This window comes from Chlamydotis macqueenii, chromosome 6 (assembly GCF_036417535.1).
Source record: "Chlamydotis macqueenii isolate bChlMac1 chromosome 6, bChlMac1.mat, whole genome shotgun sequence".
NCBI lineage: Eukaryota > Metazoa > Chordata > Aves > Otidiformes > Otididae > Chlamydotis > Chlamydotis macqueenii.
The window spans coordinates 17,620,628-17,635,167 of NC_141561.1; the positions used below are offsets into that span (position 1 = coordinate 17,620,628).

At 68.1% G+C, this 14,540-nt stretch overlaps 1 protein-coding gene across 2 annotated transcripts in view; it reads left to right on the plus strand.

The window, feature by feature from the left end:
- The window catches only part of SPEG (striated muscle enriched protein kinase), a 37,481-nt gene that overhangs the window by 7,006 nt on the left and 15,935 nt on the right, over positions 1-14,540 (plus strand). Inside the window, exons 2-11 of one of the 2 annotated variants that reach the window (XM_086750485.1) lie at positions 3,709-3,748; positions 5,048-5,082; positions 5,517-5,606; positions 5,864-6,245; positions 7,356-8,902; positions 9,388-9,531; positions 10,174-10,356; positions 11,926-12,137; positions 12,376-12,464; positions 12,682-12,863. In XM_086750485.1, the coding sequence (XP_086606611.1) occupies positions 3,709-3,748; positions 5,048-5,082; positions 5,517-5,606; positions 5,864-6,245; positions 7,356-8,902; positions 9,388-9,531; positions 10,174-10,356; positions 11,926-12,137; positions 12,376-12,464; positions 12,682-12,863 (2,904 nt within the window). The remainder of the gene's footprint in view (positions 1-3,708; positions 3,749-5,047; positions 5,083-5,516; positions 5,607-5,863; positions 6,246-7,355; positions 8,903-9,387; positions 9,532-10,173; positions 10,357-11,925; positions 12,138-12,375; positions 12,465-12,681; positions 12,864-14,540) is intronic. The other variant, XM_086750484.1, reaches the window with a different exon arrangement.

A 14,540-nucleotide genomic window follows, 5' to 3' on the forward strand; every position in this document is an offset into this window, starting at 1 on the left:
ATCCCCACCCGTGTCTCGGTAAGGGCACGTGTGGCAGCGGAGCCACCCTGTTTGGGGGTAATTTCAGGGCAGCGCAAGGAGGGCGGTTGTGTGGAGCCTGGCGTGGTGCATCGTGTTATTCTCGTCCCCGCCGGGGTGCGTGTGGGAGCCGAGGGGGCGGGCTGTGCCCCACGGTGCGCAGTTCGGGAGAGAAGAGCAGCCCCCGCCCCGGGCGGTGGGGCAGGGTCGGAGCGATGGGGCAGGGGACAGCGGTGCAGCCGCATTGCTGGGCGGGGGGCTCGGACCCCTGGATGCCGCGGAGCCAAATCCAGCGCGAGGAGGAGGATGTGCGCCCTCCCCAGCCCCACCGCTACCCTCGCCCCCCCACCTCCCCGTGCCCTGCCCGTCCCCCGCCCCTGTCGCTGTGTGCCAGGGCTGGCGGGGAGGCGGAGGCGGAGGCAGGCGGGGGAAGGATGGAGGGAGGAGCACTCCAGTGATGCTTCACGCTCACAGCTCCAGCCCTCCCGAGAGCCCAACCTGGCGAGCCCCTTCCTCTCCCTCCGCCCTCCCCGGCTGCCGGCGGTGGGGGATGCTCGGAGCATCGCTCGCCGCCCCGGCGTGCTGACAGCGGGGACCCCGCCGGGAGCGGGCTGGCTTCCTGCCGCGCCTGAGCCGCCGTGCCCGGGCCAGCGGGGCTCTGCAGAAGCATGAAGAAGATCTGGGTGAAGAAGCGTTTCCAGGTAAGGGCTCCGGGCTGCCGCGCCGCCGGGTGCCGGAGAGGGGGAGGGCGTAGGGATGGGGATGGAGATGAGGTGTCGGTGCCCCTCCGGCCCTGTCGCTGCCACCCGGGGCTCCCCAGGGCTTCGCCCATCGCCAGCTCCAGCCCCGCTTGCAGAGCCGCCCGCCTGTCCTCGTCAGCCCGGGCAAGAGGGGCAGGTGCTCAGCACCGCCTGGGCCTGGACCCCCGTCGGGGGGCTTCCCACCCATGACACGCTCCCCCTTCTCTGGCCTCCGGAGCCGGGGTGGCAAATGGAGGCTGCTTCATGGCTGCCCCCGGCCCCGCTGCCGGTGGTCACGGAGCTGGAGACGAGGCTTTGCATGCGTCATCCCCTCCGCGTCAGGAGCATGCCTGGCACAGGCGAGGCTCTCCGCGGGCCTCGCCGCACGCTCCGCTGCCGAGCAAGGAACAAGGACGTCACTTGGCCTCGGAGGGGGGTGAAGGATGGGGGCATGCTTCCAGGAAGCCCCTCGTCCCCGGCTCCCCTGGGGTGCACAAGCCTCCGCTCCACCCAGTGCGAGCGCGTAGCCTCCCCGCTGTCACCCTGTCTGGTGGCCCAGCAAGGGCTGGGGAGGGGCAGCCCCTTTCCAGGAGCGCAGGATGTGCTGGGGGATGCAGGTCCCCAGGGATGCTGGGAGCTAGGTGGGGGGAGGGGTGTCTCTCCGGGGCAGGGAGGATGGCACTGCCTGGCTGCCCCATCTGCCCTTGGGGACAGCAAGCCCAGGGGCTTGTCTGTGTGGTGGGGCAGGGTCCTGCTCCGCTGGCGGAGCATGGGGGGTATCAGGACACCCACAGCAGCAAGCCACCCACTGCCTCTCCACCTCACTCCATCCCTTCTCCCCGTCTGCCTGTCTTGCACTAGCGGCACCAGTGGCACCTGCCAGGCAGTGAGTGGCAAGTGGCACGGGCTGTGCTCCATGGCTCCAGGAGCCCCTTCTCCCCTCTGACTACCGTTGGCCATGGCTAGGGATGTCCCATGCCAGGGCCAGGGCAAGACCCCAGCCCAGGCACAGGGGCTCTTCACCTGGCACGGGGGAAGGAGGCAGTGCCAGGTCTCATCTGGCTGCCCGATGATGCCAATCCCGGCCAGCCCTTCTCCCCAGGCTGGTTCAGCACAAAGTGGGCTCCTGGGGCTCTTCCACCCCTCACTCCCTGCCAGGCTGTGGGTGGGTGGGTACTGTGCCCAAGGGGGTTCCAGGCTGCAGGGTGCTCCGATGCTGCAAGGACCTGTTGCGGGGCAGAGGGAAGGGGGCTCAGCCACCCCAGAGCTCTGGGCGATGGAGCCCAGCCCAGGCCCACTGGGTGCAGGTACCATATTTTATGGGGAGCTGATGGCGCCAGTCCCTGGGGAAGCCACGAGAGCACCTGATAATGGCACACAATTGCATTTTCATTTTTTAATGGGGGAATTATCCGCCGATGGTGCAGTTAATCACTCATCCATCTTTTCCTGGCCTGGAATACGGGCTGCCAGCCAGAACCAGCACAGTCAGCCGAGGAGGGGAGGTGAAGCCTGGCTCAGCCTGAATACAAATGTATGTCGTGCAGCCGCTGCCCTCTGGCCGGCACTGCACGCAGGCTGGGGTGGGGGGGCTGGTGGGAGCCCCCAGCGGCAATGAGCAAGGGCTGCCGCTGCAGTGGCAGTAGCTTTGGGGTATGCGAAATAAAGCCTGCTGCCCTTCCAAGGGCGTCTAACTGCTGGCTGGCTGTCCCCAAGAGCTGGCTGTCCCTGGGGGCTGTCTGTCCGTGCCCCTGCCTGGGAGCTGTGGGGAGGCAGGAGGGGCTGGCAGAGCAAAGGGCTTTGAGAAAGCTGGGTGTCCAGCCCTGCGCTCCTTGGGGCTGTGTTTCCCCAGTGTGGAGTCCAGGGTACAGGGCGTTAGTGTCCTGGGGAGACCCCGACGCCCAGACTGGCTGGGAAGGATGCTCAGTCCTGGCAGCCCAGCCCTGCCTGTCTGCACGCTGCATCCCCTCTCCTGCCTGCCTTGGAGATCACCCCTGGGAGACAGCATCAGTGCACGCTGGGCCTGGCAGCCGGGTCGCCCTCGGCCAGTCCCTCCCTTGGCGAGTGGGTGCCCAGCCCTGGGCTGTGGCCGGCGCAGAGGGCAGCCAAGCTGGCAGGGAGCTCCCAGCGCCTCCACCCCGGGCTCGGGGCCTGCCTGCCTGCCCAGACAACGTGGGCGAGCATGGCTCCCACGCCTCCACATCCGCACAGACGGGTCAGTCTCATGCCGCTTGTGCCAGGCAGCCTCTCTCGCAGCTGGCACAGCCTCCGTCGGGGATGGGGGATGCTGTCCCCACGCTGGGCCGGTGCCCGCGGCGGTGTCTGGGCCAGTGCCTGGAAGACGCTTTGCTGGCCCAGTCCCCACGCTGGCGCGGGCGGTGGCTTCGAAGGGGTTGCGGAGCATTTGGGCACCTGCCTGGGCTGCAGGCAGTGCTGGCTGCAGGCAGTGGTGCCAGGGTAGACGCGCTGCCCAGGGCTGTCGCTCCTGGCACAAGGTTGGGGTGCACGGTGTCACCCCCTGCGCACCAGCAGCGGCGCAGGGCTGGGGTGCACAGTGCCGTCACCAAGGGATATGTGTATGGGTGACCGTGTGTGTGCACGGCTGGGTGCGCGCTACACGTGTCCACCTACGCCCATCCACGGCTGCAAACGCGGGGGTGTGTGCTGGGGCGTGTGTGCCTGTGGGTATCCCGTGGGCGTGCAGCTCGGGGGGGGGGTGCGCGTGTGAGCAGTGCCGGGTGTGTCCTGCCAGCGGGAGGGTGTGAGCGGCACCGCGCGTGCTGTGCACACACACCGCGTGTGTGTGAGCGATTGTGGGTGTGAGCCGTGCTGTGTGTGCCGTGATGAGGTGTGTGCGTGCGGGTGCACCGTGCCAGCCATGTGCATGTGCGCATGAGCAGGTGCGTGGCACCATGCTATGGGTAACAGTCTCTTCTCTTTTCCTTTGCAGAAGACCGGCCACTCGCGGCGCTTTGGGCGCTTCACGCATGGTGCGTTGAGTTACCAGGACCCAGCTCCCCCCGCCTCCCTGAGTGCGCTGGGATGGGGTCTGACCCCACCACCGTGCTGCAGGGTGACAGCAAACAGAGGCTGGGCAGGGATGGGCTGCAGCTTCCCAACCCCGAAACAGGGTCCCGGTCAGCCGGGGGCTCTTGGTGTCCCCCACAAGGCCAGGCTGCTCCTGGCCCCACGGCTCCCACTCCTCGGGAGCTGCCAGGTTATCATGGCCAGGCTGGGGAGCCTGGTGTGGTGGCAATGCATGGGGCAGCTGGCAGTGTGCTGGGCTGTGGAGGGGCGGCTTGGAGTGGAGGGGAGCAGCGTGGCCCCCCACCATGCAGTGGCAGTGCAGCGGAGGGGAGCGGTGGTGGGGTAGGGGATACGTCCCTTGCCACAGGGGTCTGTTGCGGCAGCTTGTGAGGGTTCAGGCAGTGGTGGAGAGGAAATGCTGGCCCTCCCTGACTGCACAGTATCAGCTTTCCTGGGACAGGACATTAGGGTGGCACTGATCTGGCCTGGCTGTATCCTGCCCATGGGAGGCTCTCACTGATGCTCTACCCCAAGCATCTCTGCTTTATCATGGGGGCCATGCTGTGGGGCATGTCTGTGTTGTGCAGCACTTGCCACCGGTGGGGTAGGGGATGCACGTGTATGTGCCAGAGAGGGGTTGCTTGCACATGGACACACATGTCCGTGTGCCCCAGCACCCCGAAGAGTGCCCAGCTGAGGCACAGGCTGGGGGTCTGGCCCGAGATTGCCGTGCCCTGTAGAGCATGGGGATGTGCAGGTGCTGTGGTGGTGAGGAGGTGGCTGTCCTGCCGGAGAGGCTGTGGCTGTGCCATGGGGAGGGGATGGTGCCGTGCACTGCGCAGGGCGGGATGGTCTGTGTGCGAGGAGGGTCTGTGTGCAGCGCTGGAGCGGCACGCAGTGAACGTGGATGCAGAGTGGAGACATGGTGGGGAAGTCTGGGGAAGCCAGACTTGTTTCTGTGCCCCATAGGCGCCTGGCCCCTGCCATGGGGCTGGGCAGGGCATGGGGTGCTCCTCGTGGGATTCTGGAGATGGGCAAATGCCCAGTCCTGGCCCCATCCCTGGACCTGAAGCCTGGCACAGGGTGCCAGGCTCTCTGAGCCAGCATGGCCCACCAGAGCGCTGCCCTGGCAGGTCCCTGCCCCACGGCAGTGCGGGGAGATGCTGGGGACAGAGTCCCTCCCCGCTGCCCCCCGCATCTCTGCAGGCCGGGCCGATAACCAGGTGTTGATGTCTCTCTCTCTCTTGCTGCCCCTATGGAAGCGAAGTTTTCCGCTCCTGCAGGAAACAAAGCTACGGTAGGAAGACCCCTGCCTGATGCCAGCACTGCCCCCAGAGCGGGTCCTGTGCCCTAGCCTGGCACCCTGCCCCATCACTGCCACCGTCCCCCTGCCCTGCCTCCCATCCCCATGCCGCTTGCGCCAGCCACATTCGCACTGCTGGCACAGTCTCCCTTCCTCCCATCACCTGACGCTGCTCCTGCCTGCTTTGCCTCCCCTCCCCTGCCTGCCCTTGCCCTGAGGGACATCCCCACTCCTGGTCCTGCCTTTCCCTGCGGGCAGCTTGTCCCTGCAGGTCACGGTCATGTCCCCCTCCACGGCCCTGCCATCTCCCGGTGCTGCCCAGGCGCTGCTCTCCTGCCCCTGGAGCTGGTGGGTCTGCAAGGGGCAGTGCCAGCCTGGCCTGCTGTTCCCATGTCCCCTCACTCTCTGCTCTCCATCCCCCTTCCCAGACTCGGAGACCGGTGAGGATGAGCCCAGCGACCCCCAGGTGACGCAGCGCAGTGAGCTCCAGGATGAGACGGCCTTCAGCACCCCGACGGGTGAGCGGGGGGCACCCGGCTGGCACGGAGCCCTGGCACTAGCTACAACACATGGCACCCCCGTAAGGGTTCTGCTGGCCCAGTTTTGGGGGTCTCCAATGGGGAGGAGTTGTGGTCCACCAATGCGAAGGGGAGAGGGTTTGGGGCAGCCTGCTCAGGACACCCCGGGGCACTCTGTGGCGGCTCAGTGCTCTCCGAGCAGGGTGCTGGGCTCATCCCCGTGGGAACCTGGTGTCAGCTCACCCCTCTCCTTCCAGGTGGGTCCGACACCCTCGTGGACGCCTCCATGAACACGACGCCGACCTCAGTGCTGGCGCTGTCACAGGCGGAGGAGCGCTCCAGCTGGTCAGGCAGCCAGCAGACCGTGGTGGAGAAGGAGACGAACGCCAGCCTTTCCGCACGGGGACCCTACCTCCGTCCCGCTGCCTGGCAGCAGCCGCAGGGAACCCCAAGGCAAGCAAACTCGCCGGCCCTGCGCGGCGCCGAGGTCCGGCACCTGGGCGTGGAGCCGCTGGTGCGGGCGTCACGGGCTAATCTGGTGGGCACGAGCTGGGGGTCAGAGGATAGCCTTTCGGTGGCCAGCGACCCCTACGGCAGCGCCTTCAGCCTGTATCGAGGACGGGCGCTCTCGCTCCACGTGTAAGTAGCCGTGGGAAGCGCGTGGAGGGGACATCGCGCTGGGCCATCTCCTTCCAACCTCCGCAGCCATCTCCTCCCCTCTGCCTGGGCTTTCTTTGCCTTCGCCATGGCCAGATGAGGAACAGGGACTCTGAGCAGTAGGCAGCCTATTCCTGGTGAGGAGGTGGGAGCAAGCTGGGCTGGGAGGGTACAGGCCCTTGGGTGAGGGAGGGGACCTGGAGGGGGGTCCCTTTCCGCTGTGCCCAGTTTGAGGCTGGGGGTAACCGCTGCGCAGCTGCACGAGCTGCAGCATCCCACCCGCAGACTGTGCTGAGGGTGTCCCCCCATCCCGCCCAGCTGTGGGGGGTCTGCACACCCCGGGGTGGGGGGTGCACAGCAGCCTGGGACACCTGCTGGCAAGGCTCTGCCACCACAGTCCCAACTACACAGGGGTGGCAGCAGGGGCCAGGACCTGCTGATGTGCTCAGAGCCCCCGTCCCTCCCCGCCACCTTAGGTCTCCATCACTGCAGGCCTGCTCCTTCGACCTCCATCCTGCCTCTTTCTTTGTTTGAGGCTGCTTTTTCCACCAGAACCTCATTTCCACCTTATGATTTCTGCACTGCGACCACTGAGCCCCACTGGGGGCAGTGGGATGGGGGGGACGTGCCTGCAGCAGCATGTGCACAGGGGGGCTTGTAGCCTCGGGGAAGCCTCTCTGCCTTGCAGAAGAGGTGTCCTGTGCTGCGCTGTCCTGGCGCACCAGGACACCCCGGCAAACCGGGGCACCACGCAGCCCCTGGATCCTGTCTGCATGGTGGCCCTGGAGAGGGGACTTGCTGGGTATCCCAGCATCACCCTGCTGTCCCGCATGGGTACCCCTGGGCAAGGGGACACCACTGTGCCTTGGCAGCCCCAGGTCTCTCATCCAACCCAGCCAGTTCCTGGTGGTCTCGGAGTGGCTGGATTCACTGGCCGAGGCCTCTCGAGGCTCCACGGTCCCGGGGCTGCCTGGGCAGCCTGTCCTCCCTTGCTGTGCCCCATCAGGCACCGAGGCGTGGGCTGGGAGCAGGGATGCGGCCAGGAGGTGAGGCTGGGCTCTGAACTGCTCTCCCCTGTCTCTCCCCTTGCAGCAGCATTCCCCAGGGGGGCTACCGGAGAGATGACCTCCACAGCGGCCCCGTCTCTCCGAAGCCCGGTGCCGAGGCCCCGAGGTCCCCTGCTGCCCTGCCACTGACCACCAAGCCACCCATCCTCCGCTCGCCATCACCCCGTGCCAGCCCGTGCCTGCCGCCACCCATTGGTGCTGCATCCCAGCCTGCTGCCCGTGGCCCTGGTGTCCCCTCCTTCACACCCGTGACCCCCCGCAAGAAGTCCTCAGTGCCGGCTGAGTACCAGGACACCGTCCCTGAGGAGTACGAAGAGAAGATCAAGAAGCCCAAGTCCTCAGGGTACTCGCAGGGCAGCACGCAAGAGTCCCGTCCCCAGACACCCATGAGCGACGCCTCCGGCCGCGTCTCCGTCCGGGCATCCCCCAAACTGGTGCGCGCTGGCTCCAAGATCTTTGAGAGGCTGCAGTACTTTGAGGAGCGGCGAAGGAGCCTGGAGCAGGCGGACAGCCCCTTCCCCGCACACCCCTGGCTGCCCTTGCGCAAGACGCGCTCCTTCGACCAGCCCGGCTCCGGCTTGCGCCGCACCAGCACGCCGGGCAGCTCGCGGGAGGACGTGCGGGAAAGCGGCCGCGGGGAAGCGGGCAGCACGGCGGCGTGCCGGCGTTTGGCCTTCCGGCAGAAAGCCGCCTCCTTTGACGAGCGGGGCAAGTTCGCCAACCGCGTTTACACCATCGAGCACAAGTTTGCGGAGGAGCTGACCCGCATCAAGCGGACGGTCTCCAAGCAGCAGCTGCGGCGCTCCCAGGAGCTGTGCAAAGCTGGGCTGCCCCCGGCACCCTCACCCCCGGCACCCTCACCCCCGGCCACCAGCGAGCCCGCTGCCCCCCGTGCCCCCCGCACCCCTTCCTCACAGGGCACAGGCGGGCGTAGGGCGCTGCCGCTGAAGGCCGTCCCGCCAGCAGAGAGCACGCACGTCATCCAGCACCTGGCACTTTCCAGCGTGGCACTGGTGGGACCCAACGGGGAGCCGGAGCCTGGGGGGCAGCGCGGGAGGAAAGTCCTGGTGAGGGGTGGCGTGGTGGCAAGTCAGCCCACTGAGGTGGAGGATGCGGGCACCAGGAAAGGTCCGCAGCAAGAGGGCATTGGGGAAGTGAAGAAGAAGGAGCAGTGGCCGTTAGCGCAAGCCACCCCCCAGGGACGGGCAGCCCTTTCGCAGGCGGGTCCCGCCGAAGGCAGCCCGTGCCCAGACGGGGGCCCTGCCGGTGGAGCGCGTGCCCCCGGGGTGATGAGTGAAGCCCTGGCCGCCCGGCTGACCGTGCCCCACGGGCTGTACCGGCGGCCAGATGTGCCCACTGAGGTGCGGTTCCTGCCCTGGGCGAAGCCTGGGATGGAGCAGGAGGCTCGCCTGGAGAGGAGCTGGACAGGGCAGCACGGCGTGGGCAGGGAAGTGGAGAGAAGGCAGACGAAAGTGTCAGAGAAGAAAGAGAGCGGCCGGACGGCTCAAGAAGGCAGAAGCACGCGGAGCAAGGGGAAGGGACGGCGAGCCAGGCCCACCTCTCCGGAGCTAGGTAGGGGCATGGCTTTCTGCCCTCCTGTGGGCACAGAGCTGGCCCAGGCAACCCCTCAGTGGGATGTGGGACCTCCAGCCTGCCCCCCGGGAGGTGCGGGACCCCCAGCGTGCCCCTGGGAGGTGTGGGGAGTCCAGGCTGTGCCAGAGAGCTCAGGGATGGGGTGGGAGGACACGGCTCTGCAGGCTGAGGATGTTGGCACAAACCAGTGCCATAAGACAGTACCAGTTTGCAGGGCCTCGAGGCCATGATGTTTGCTGGCGTCCCCGTCCCTCCTGCCCAGCACAGGAAGGACGCAGAGTGCTGACCTCTGGTACCCAGCCCTGGTGACCTGCAAATGCCCCAGCGAGGGTGTAGGGCACGTGCCAGCGGGGATGGGCAGAGGGTTGTGGGACCCCTGTTCTGCCTGCATGCGGTCTGGAGTGGCACAGGACCCACTCGCTCTACCCTGCTGACAGCCACGGGGCCCGTCTCTCCCTGTCCAGAGTCCTCTGACGACTCCTACGTCTCAGCGGGTGAAGACCCCCTGGAAGCCCCCATCTTTGAGATCCCCATCCAGGACATGGCAGTGGCCGTGGGGGCAGAGGTGCTGCTCAAGTGCATTGTCACGGCCAACCCCCAGCCAGAAGGTGAGCAATTGTGAGGCTGGGGGGGTTGGGGGTGCAAGCATGGCAGGGGGGCTCTCTGCATGTCCACGTCCCACTTGCTGCACTGTCCCCTGGGGCCATCTGAGCCATGCGGAGTGGGACCTGCAGCCCTGAGCTGGGTGTCTCAGGGAGGTGATGTGCCCAGGAGCACCCCTTTCACCCCGCCTCCTCCCAGGCAGGAGTGAAGTGCTTGGGCACCGCCTGGCAGGGCAGGGTGCGGAGGGCAGGGTGAAGGCAGGGTGTCCACGGTTCGCTCGTGCTGGGCTGGGCAGTGGGGAAAGCAGGAGAAGGGCCACTGAGCACTGCAGAGCAGGGATGGGGGATGCTCTGGGGTGCTGCTGGGACAGCCCGGGTGGTTTCCCGGGAGCAGAGCCCCGGTGCCCAACTCAGGGCCGATGGGCTCCGGGACGTGCGCAGGGGCAGGTGGGCAGCCAGAGCCGGTACCAGGGAGGGAGAAGGGGAGCGGCTTTGATTCCACCCTTCACTGAAGGGCGGGAGGATGCTGGGAATGTCAGGGGCCATGGGAACTCAGGGGGCGTCCCCAGGCCTCACCGAGACCTTGCACGGACCCTCGGGGGAGCTTGGGGTCTCCTGCCGACAAGTGACCCAGGCCTCTGCTGGCAGTGTCCTGGAGGAAGGACGGGGTCCCGCTGCGGAGCAGCACGACGCGACCCATCAAGGCGGAGGGCGAGCGTCATACGCTGCTGGTCAGGAGCGCCCGGGTAGCCGATGCTGGCCTCTACACTGTCACCGCGGCCAACGAGGTGGGAGCCACCTGCTGCAGTGCCATCCTCAGCGTGCGGCCCGGTGAGTGCGGGTGGCAGGGCGGCAGGAGCACGGCCGGCGTTGGCGGGAGGGCCAGCGTCACGGCAGGCTGGCTGCCAGCTCGGCTGCTGCTGTCACTGGGAAGAAACCGGCTTCCTTACCCTACAAGGCTCTGTCTGAACCAAAGCCGCTGACGTGCTCCCGGCGAGCACCGAGGGATCCTGCCGTGGTGGGGAGCGGGGTCAGGCTGTGAGCATCCCCCCGGCGCCCCCAGTGAGCAGCCCAGTGTCTGGCTTCCCCCACACCAGCCCTGCGCCCTGCAAACCGTGGGGATACCCCTGCCTGCCCTCCAACCTGCAAACTCTGGGTGTACCCCTGCCCTCCAGCCTGCTAGCTGTGGGGATACCCCTGCCCCACAAGCTATTAGCTGTGGGGACATCGAGCCTGCCCATCAAGCCGCTAGCCGTAGGGAGGTACCCAGCCTGCCCTCCACCCCGCTGGCCATGGGGTTACCCACCCCCCTGCAGCCCCAGGCGCTCCCCATCCCGAGGGTGTCTCGGAGGGAGCGTGCGGAGGCTCAGAGCTGCCCTGGGGGCTGGAAGCACTCCAAAACCCCGGTGCAGCGGGGCCGCAGAGGCAGGGCAGGGCTAGCCGGGGGCCACAGCAGGGATGGGGGGCAGGGGCTCGACAGCCCCCGGCCCCGCGGCGGGCCCTCCCCCGCGCCGCTGGCCCAGCCCCGGGGGCCGGGCAGCGCTGGGGCGGGGAGGGCTGGGCGGGCCGGCGGCGCTGGGGGCTGGAGGGGAGCCCGGCACCGGCGCACCGGCCCTGGCAGCGGCAGCGGCGGCTCGGCGGTGCGGCCCGGCCCGGCCCGGCTCGGATCGGGGCGGGGCGGGGGCTGCCGGGGCCGCGCCCCGCGGTGAGTGCGGAGGGCGGCAGGGGGGTGCGGGTGGGAGGGCAGGGGGGAGAGCCAGGGGTCGGGTCCCCCCTTTCCAAGTCTCCGCCCTGGGGATGGGGGGAGCACAGCCCTCGCTCTGCAGCGGGCAGCCTGCCCGCCTCCCCCCGGTAAGGGCTGAGGGGGGAAGGCATTCAGGCAGCTGGGCTGGAGGGGGGCCAGCCCCTCGCGCCGCTCCCCACCCCGCCCCACTCTCCCGCCCCACATCCCCCATCCCATCTCGGCCCCGGGTGGGCTCCCCCACGCGGGCGGGTCCGGTCCCGCGGGGAGCGGGCAGGCGGCCGTGCCGGTTGCTGGTGGGGGAGCGCGGCCGCCAATGTCACCTTCAGCCCTCGCCGGCCCGGGACAGGGACAGGGACAGGGACAGGGACAGGGGCAGCCATCCCGGGAATCCGGGCAGCTTAAGGATGGGAGCGCGGGCTGCTGCGTAAGAGCCACTTGAGCCCTGCTGTCGCCTTGCGGGATATCGCGTCCCCTTATCGTCCCCTCGAGTGCTTCTCACCCCCTCCCCCTGCGCGGCCTCCGCACCCCTTCGCTGCCGGCTGCGGCTGAGCTGGGATGTGCCGTGGGGTGGGTGTCCCCGGGCACCCCTGGGAGGGTGGGGAGGGGGTGCCCCGACCCGCCTGCCCGCTTCCTTATCCTTGTATCTCCCGTGCTAGCCCCCGCCGTGGAGCGGCATGGGAACTTGCCCCCCCCCCTCGGCCAGGCCAGCCCCATCACCTCGGACGAGGAGTACCTGAGCCCCCTGGAAGAGTTCCCCGAGTCCAGCACCCCCCAGCACCGACCAGCCATGAAACTGCAGCCTCGGGCCGAGCACGGGGCTGCCCACGGGTCCCCGGAGAGCACCTTCAAGGCTGCACCCACTTTTGAGGTGAGCTGAACCTCCCCGGGATGTGGCAGAAGGGCAGCAGCACCCTGTTACCTCCCCACCTCCTGATCTAGGGTGCTCCCAGCACCCGGGCAGCCTGCACCCCACCAGCTCCCCAACCCCACCTCAGCTCCAGGGCCGCTGTTGTGATGGGGAACACACGGCCCTGGGTGCAGTGGTGGGGATGTGTGGCCCTGTGTGCAGGCGGGTGCTCGCTGCTCTCTGACCCCTGCTTTCTCAGGTGGCCCTGTCGGACCAGTCGGTGCTGGAGGGGCAGGACGTCAGCATGAGTGTCCGCGTCCGTGGGGAGCCCAAGCCCATCATTTACTGGTGAGTCCTGGTGATCACTGGGTCATGACTGGGCAGGGAAGGAGGGAGGGGCACCATGACCTCCCTATTTAGGGATGGCCAGCTTGGACCAGCCCCGAGGTGGGGAACTCTGGTCTCAAACAGGGTTGTGGGTGGAGGAGAGGGGGCTTTTGGGGGCAGCCAAGCTGGGCGTGCAGGGCCAGGCGTGACCATACCGCTCTGCCCATGTCCCGAGCAGGCTGAGGAACCGGCAGCCAGTGAAGTACGGCCGCCGGCACCACGCGGAGGAGGCAGAGGGGGCGCGAGGGCTCTTCACGCTGCACATCCTGGCGGCAGAGCGCACTGACACCGGCTTCTACACCTGCAAGGCCGTCAACGAGTACGGCACCAAGCAGTGCGAGGCCAAGCTGGAGGTCAGAGGTAAAGCTCCCCGAGCGTGTCCCCAGCCCAGCCCCAAGGGGCCAGCTGGCTCCGGTGCCCTGCATGAGCTGTGTGGGGAAGGGGCCGCTGCAGACCCCTGCTCGGCGGTCCCTGCCACAGTGCAGGCAGGTGCAAGCCAGGAGCAGGGAAGCGGAGCTGCCCGCAGAGGCTGGCACTGCAGCAGAAGGCAGGTTCTCCTGCTGCCCCGTCCAGACGTGCGGCCCAACGGCCCTGGGTCCCACCGCCTGCCCGGCTGTGCCAAGGCCCTCGCCAGCCTGACACAGAGCTCACTGCTCCCCACAGCCCAGCTTCACAGCCCTGTCCCCCACGTACCCGCTGTTGGGGCCGGGCCCTGCCCCTGGCTGCCCAGGGAGGGCTTTTGCCCTTGGTGGCCCTGCAAGGGACATCTCCCCCCAGCCCCGCCATGCCAACAGCTTCCTTCCACACGCAGTCCGCACGCTGCGTGCCAGGCCCAGAGCAGCTTGGAGAGGTTTCCCCCAGCTTGGATGCATGGGACTGGGCTGTCTGGCCCCCTTCCCTTGCTGTCCCTCCTCAGCCCTGCTGTGGTCCTCCTAGGACCCCGATTTATGTGTGCAAATGGGGTGGGGGGGCTCGGGACTGATAGCCAGGCTCTGCCTGGCATCCCCCGAGGCCAGGGAAGGAGCCTGTGGGGACGAGTGATGCTGCCTCCCTCCTCTTGCCCTTTGCTGTGTGTGCCCTGCTCCCCCCAGCCCTCCCCGCTGACGGCTGCCTGAGCCCCCCGGGCTGCGTCCATCACATCCTGGCCTTGGCTGCATTGCTTGTACCCTGATGGGACCCCGCTCCCAGCCTCCGGCAAAGCGCGGCGGCACGGGGGGTGGGAGCGGGAGCCAGCCCCACGCCCCATAGCTGGCAGGAGCCGGGCTGTGGGACGACGGCCCAAGCCTCGGCCCCTCTCGGGGTGCTCAGCGGGTGGCTCCGCGCCTTGGTGTGCACTTGCACCCCTTGTGCCAGCGCTGGCGTGTATGTACCGGCCCCGTCGCTGCTGCACTAACCCTTCTGCTTGCTGACTGCGGTTTTTATCTGTACGCAGGGGGAGTACGATAAGGGGGTGCATCTCTCAGAGCCGCGGCCGCGGGGCTCTTAGTTGGACACCTCTTAGGCAGTGGACCTCACCTTGTGTTATTACCTTCTGCTCCATCCGCCGCCTCGTCCTGGACACACCGCGGGGACGCGTGGGCCCTCGACAGCGGGCAGGGGCTCACCGGATGGCTGGGGGAGGCGTAACCGAGGCGGGGTGGGGGGAGCAGAGGGGGGGAGCACCAGGCACCCCCTCAGCCAGGCCAGGGCAGCCATATGATGCTGTCTTGTCTTTTGCTCCGTCCGTTTGTCCCTGTCTGCGTGTCCTGCTGCTCCTCGCTGCCCAGGGAAGGGGAGCAGGGAACCAAGCCCATGGTCACCACCATGCCGGCCGGGGACGTAGGGAAGGGGCTGCAATGGTCACCTTGGGATGTGAGGGACAGGAGACCCCGGGGACCCCCATGGGGGAGCCTCTGCTGCAGCTGCAGCGGGGAGGGAGAGCATCAGCCCCTTTGGCTTCGCGGTGGCCACCCAGGCACCTATCCGGCCACTGCGAGATGTCCCTTGCAGACCCAGGGCTCAGGGTCCGCCCGGAGCACCCCTGGCTCCAGGTCGCTT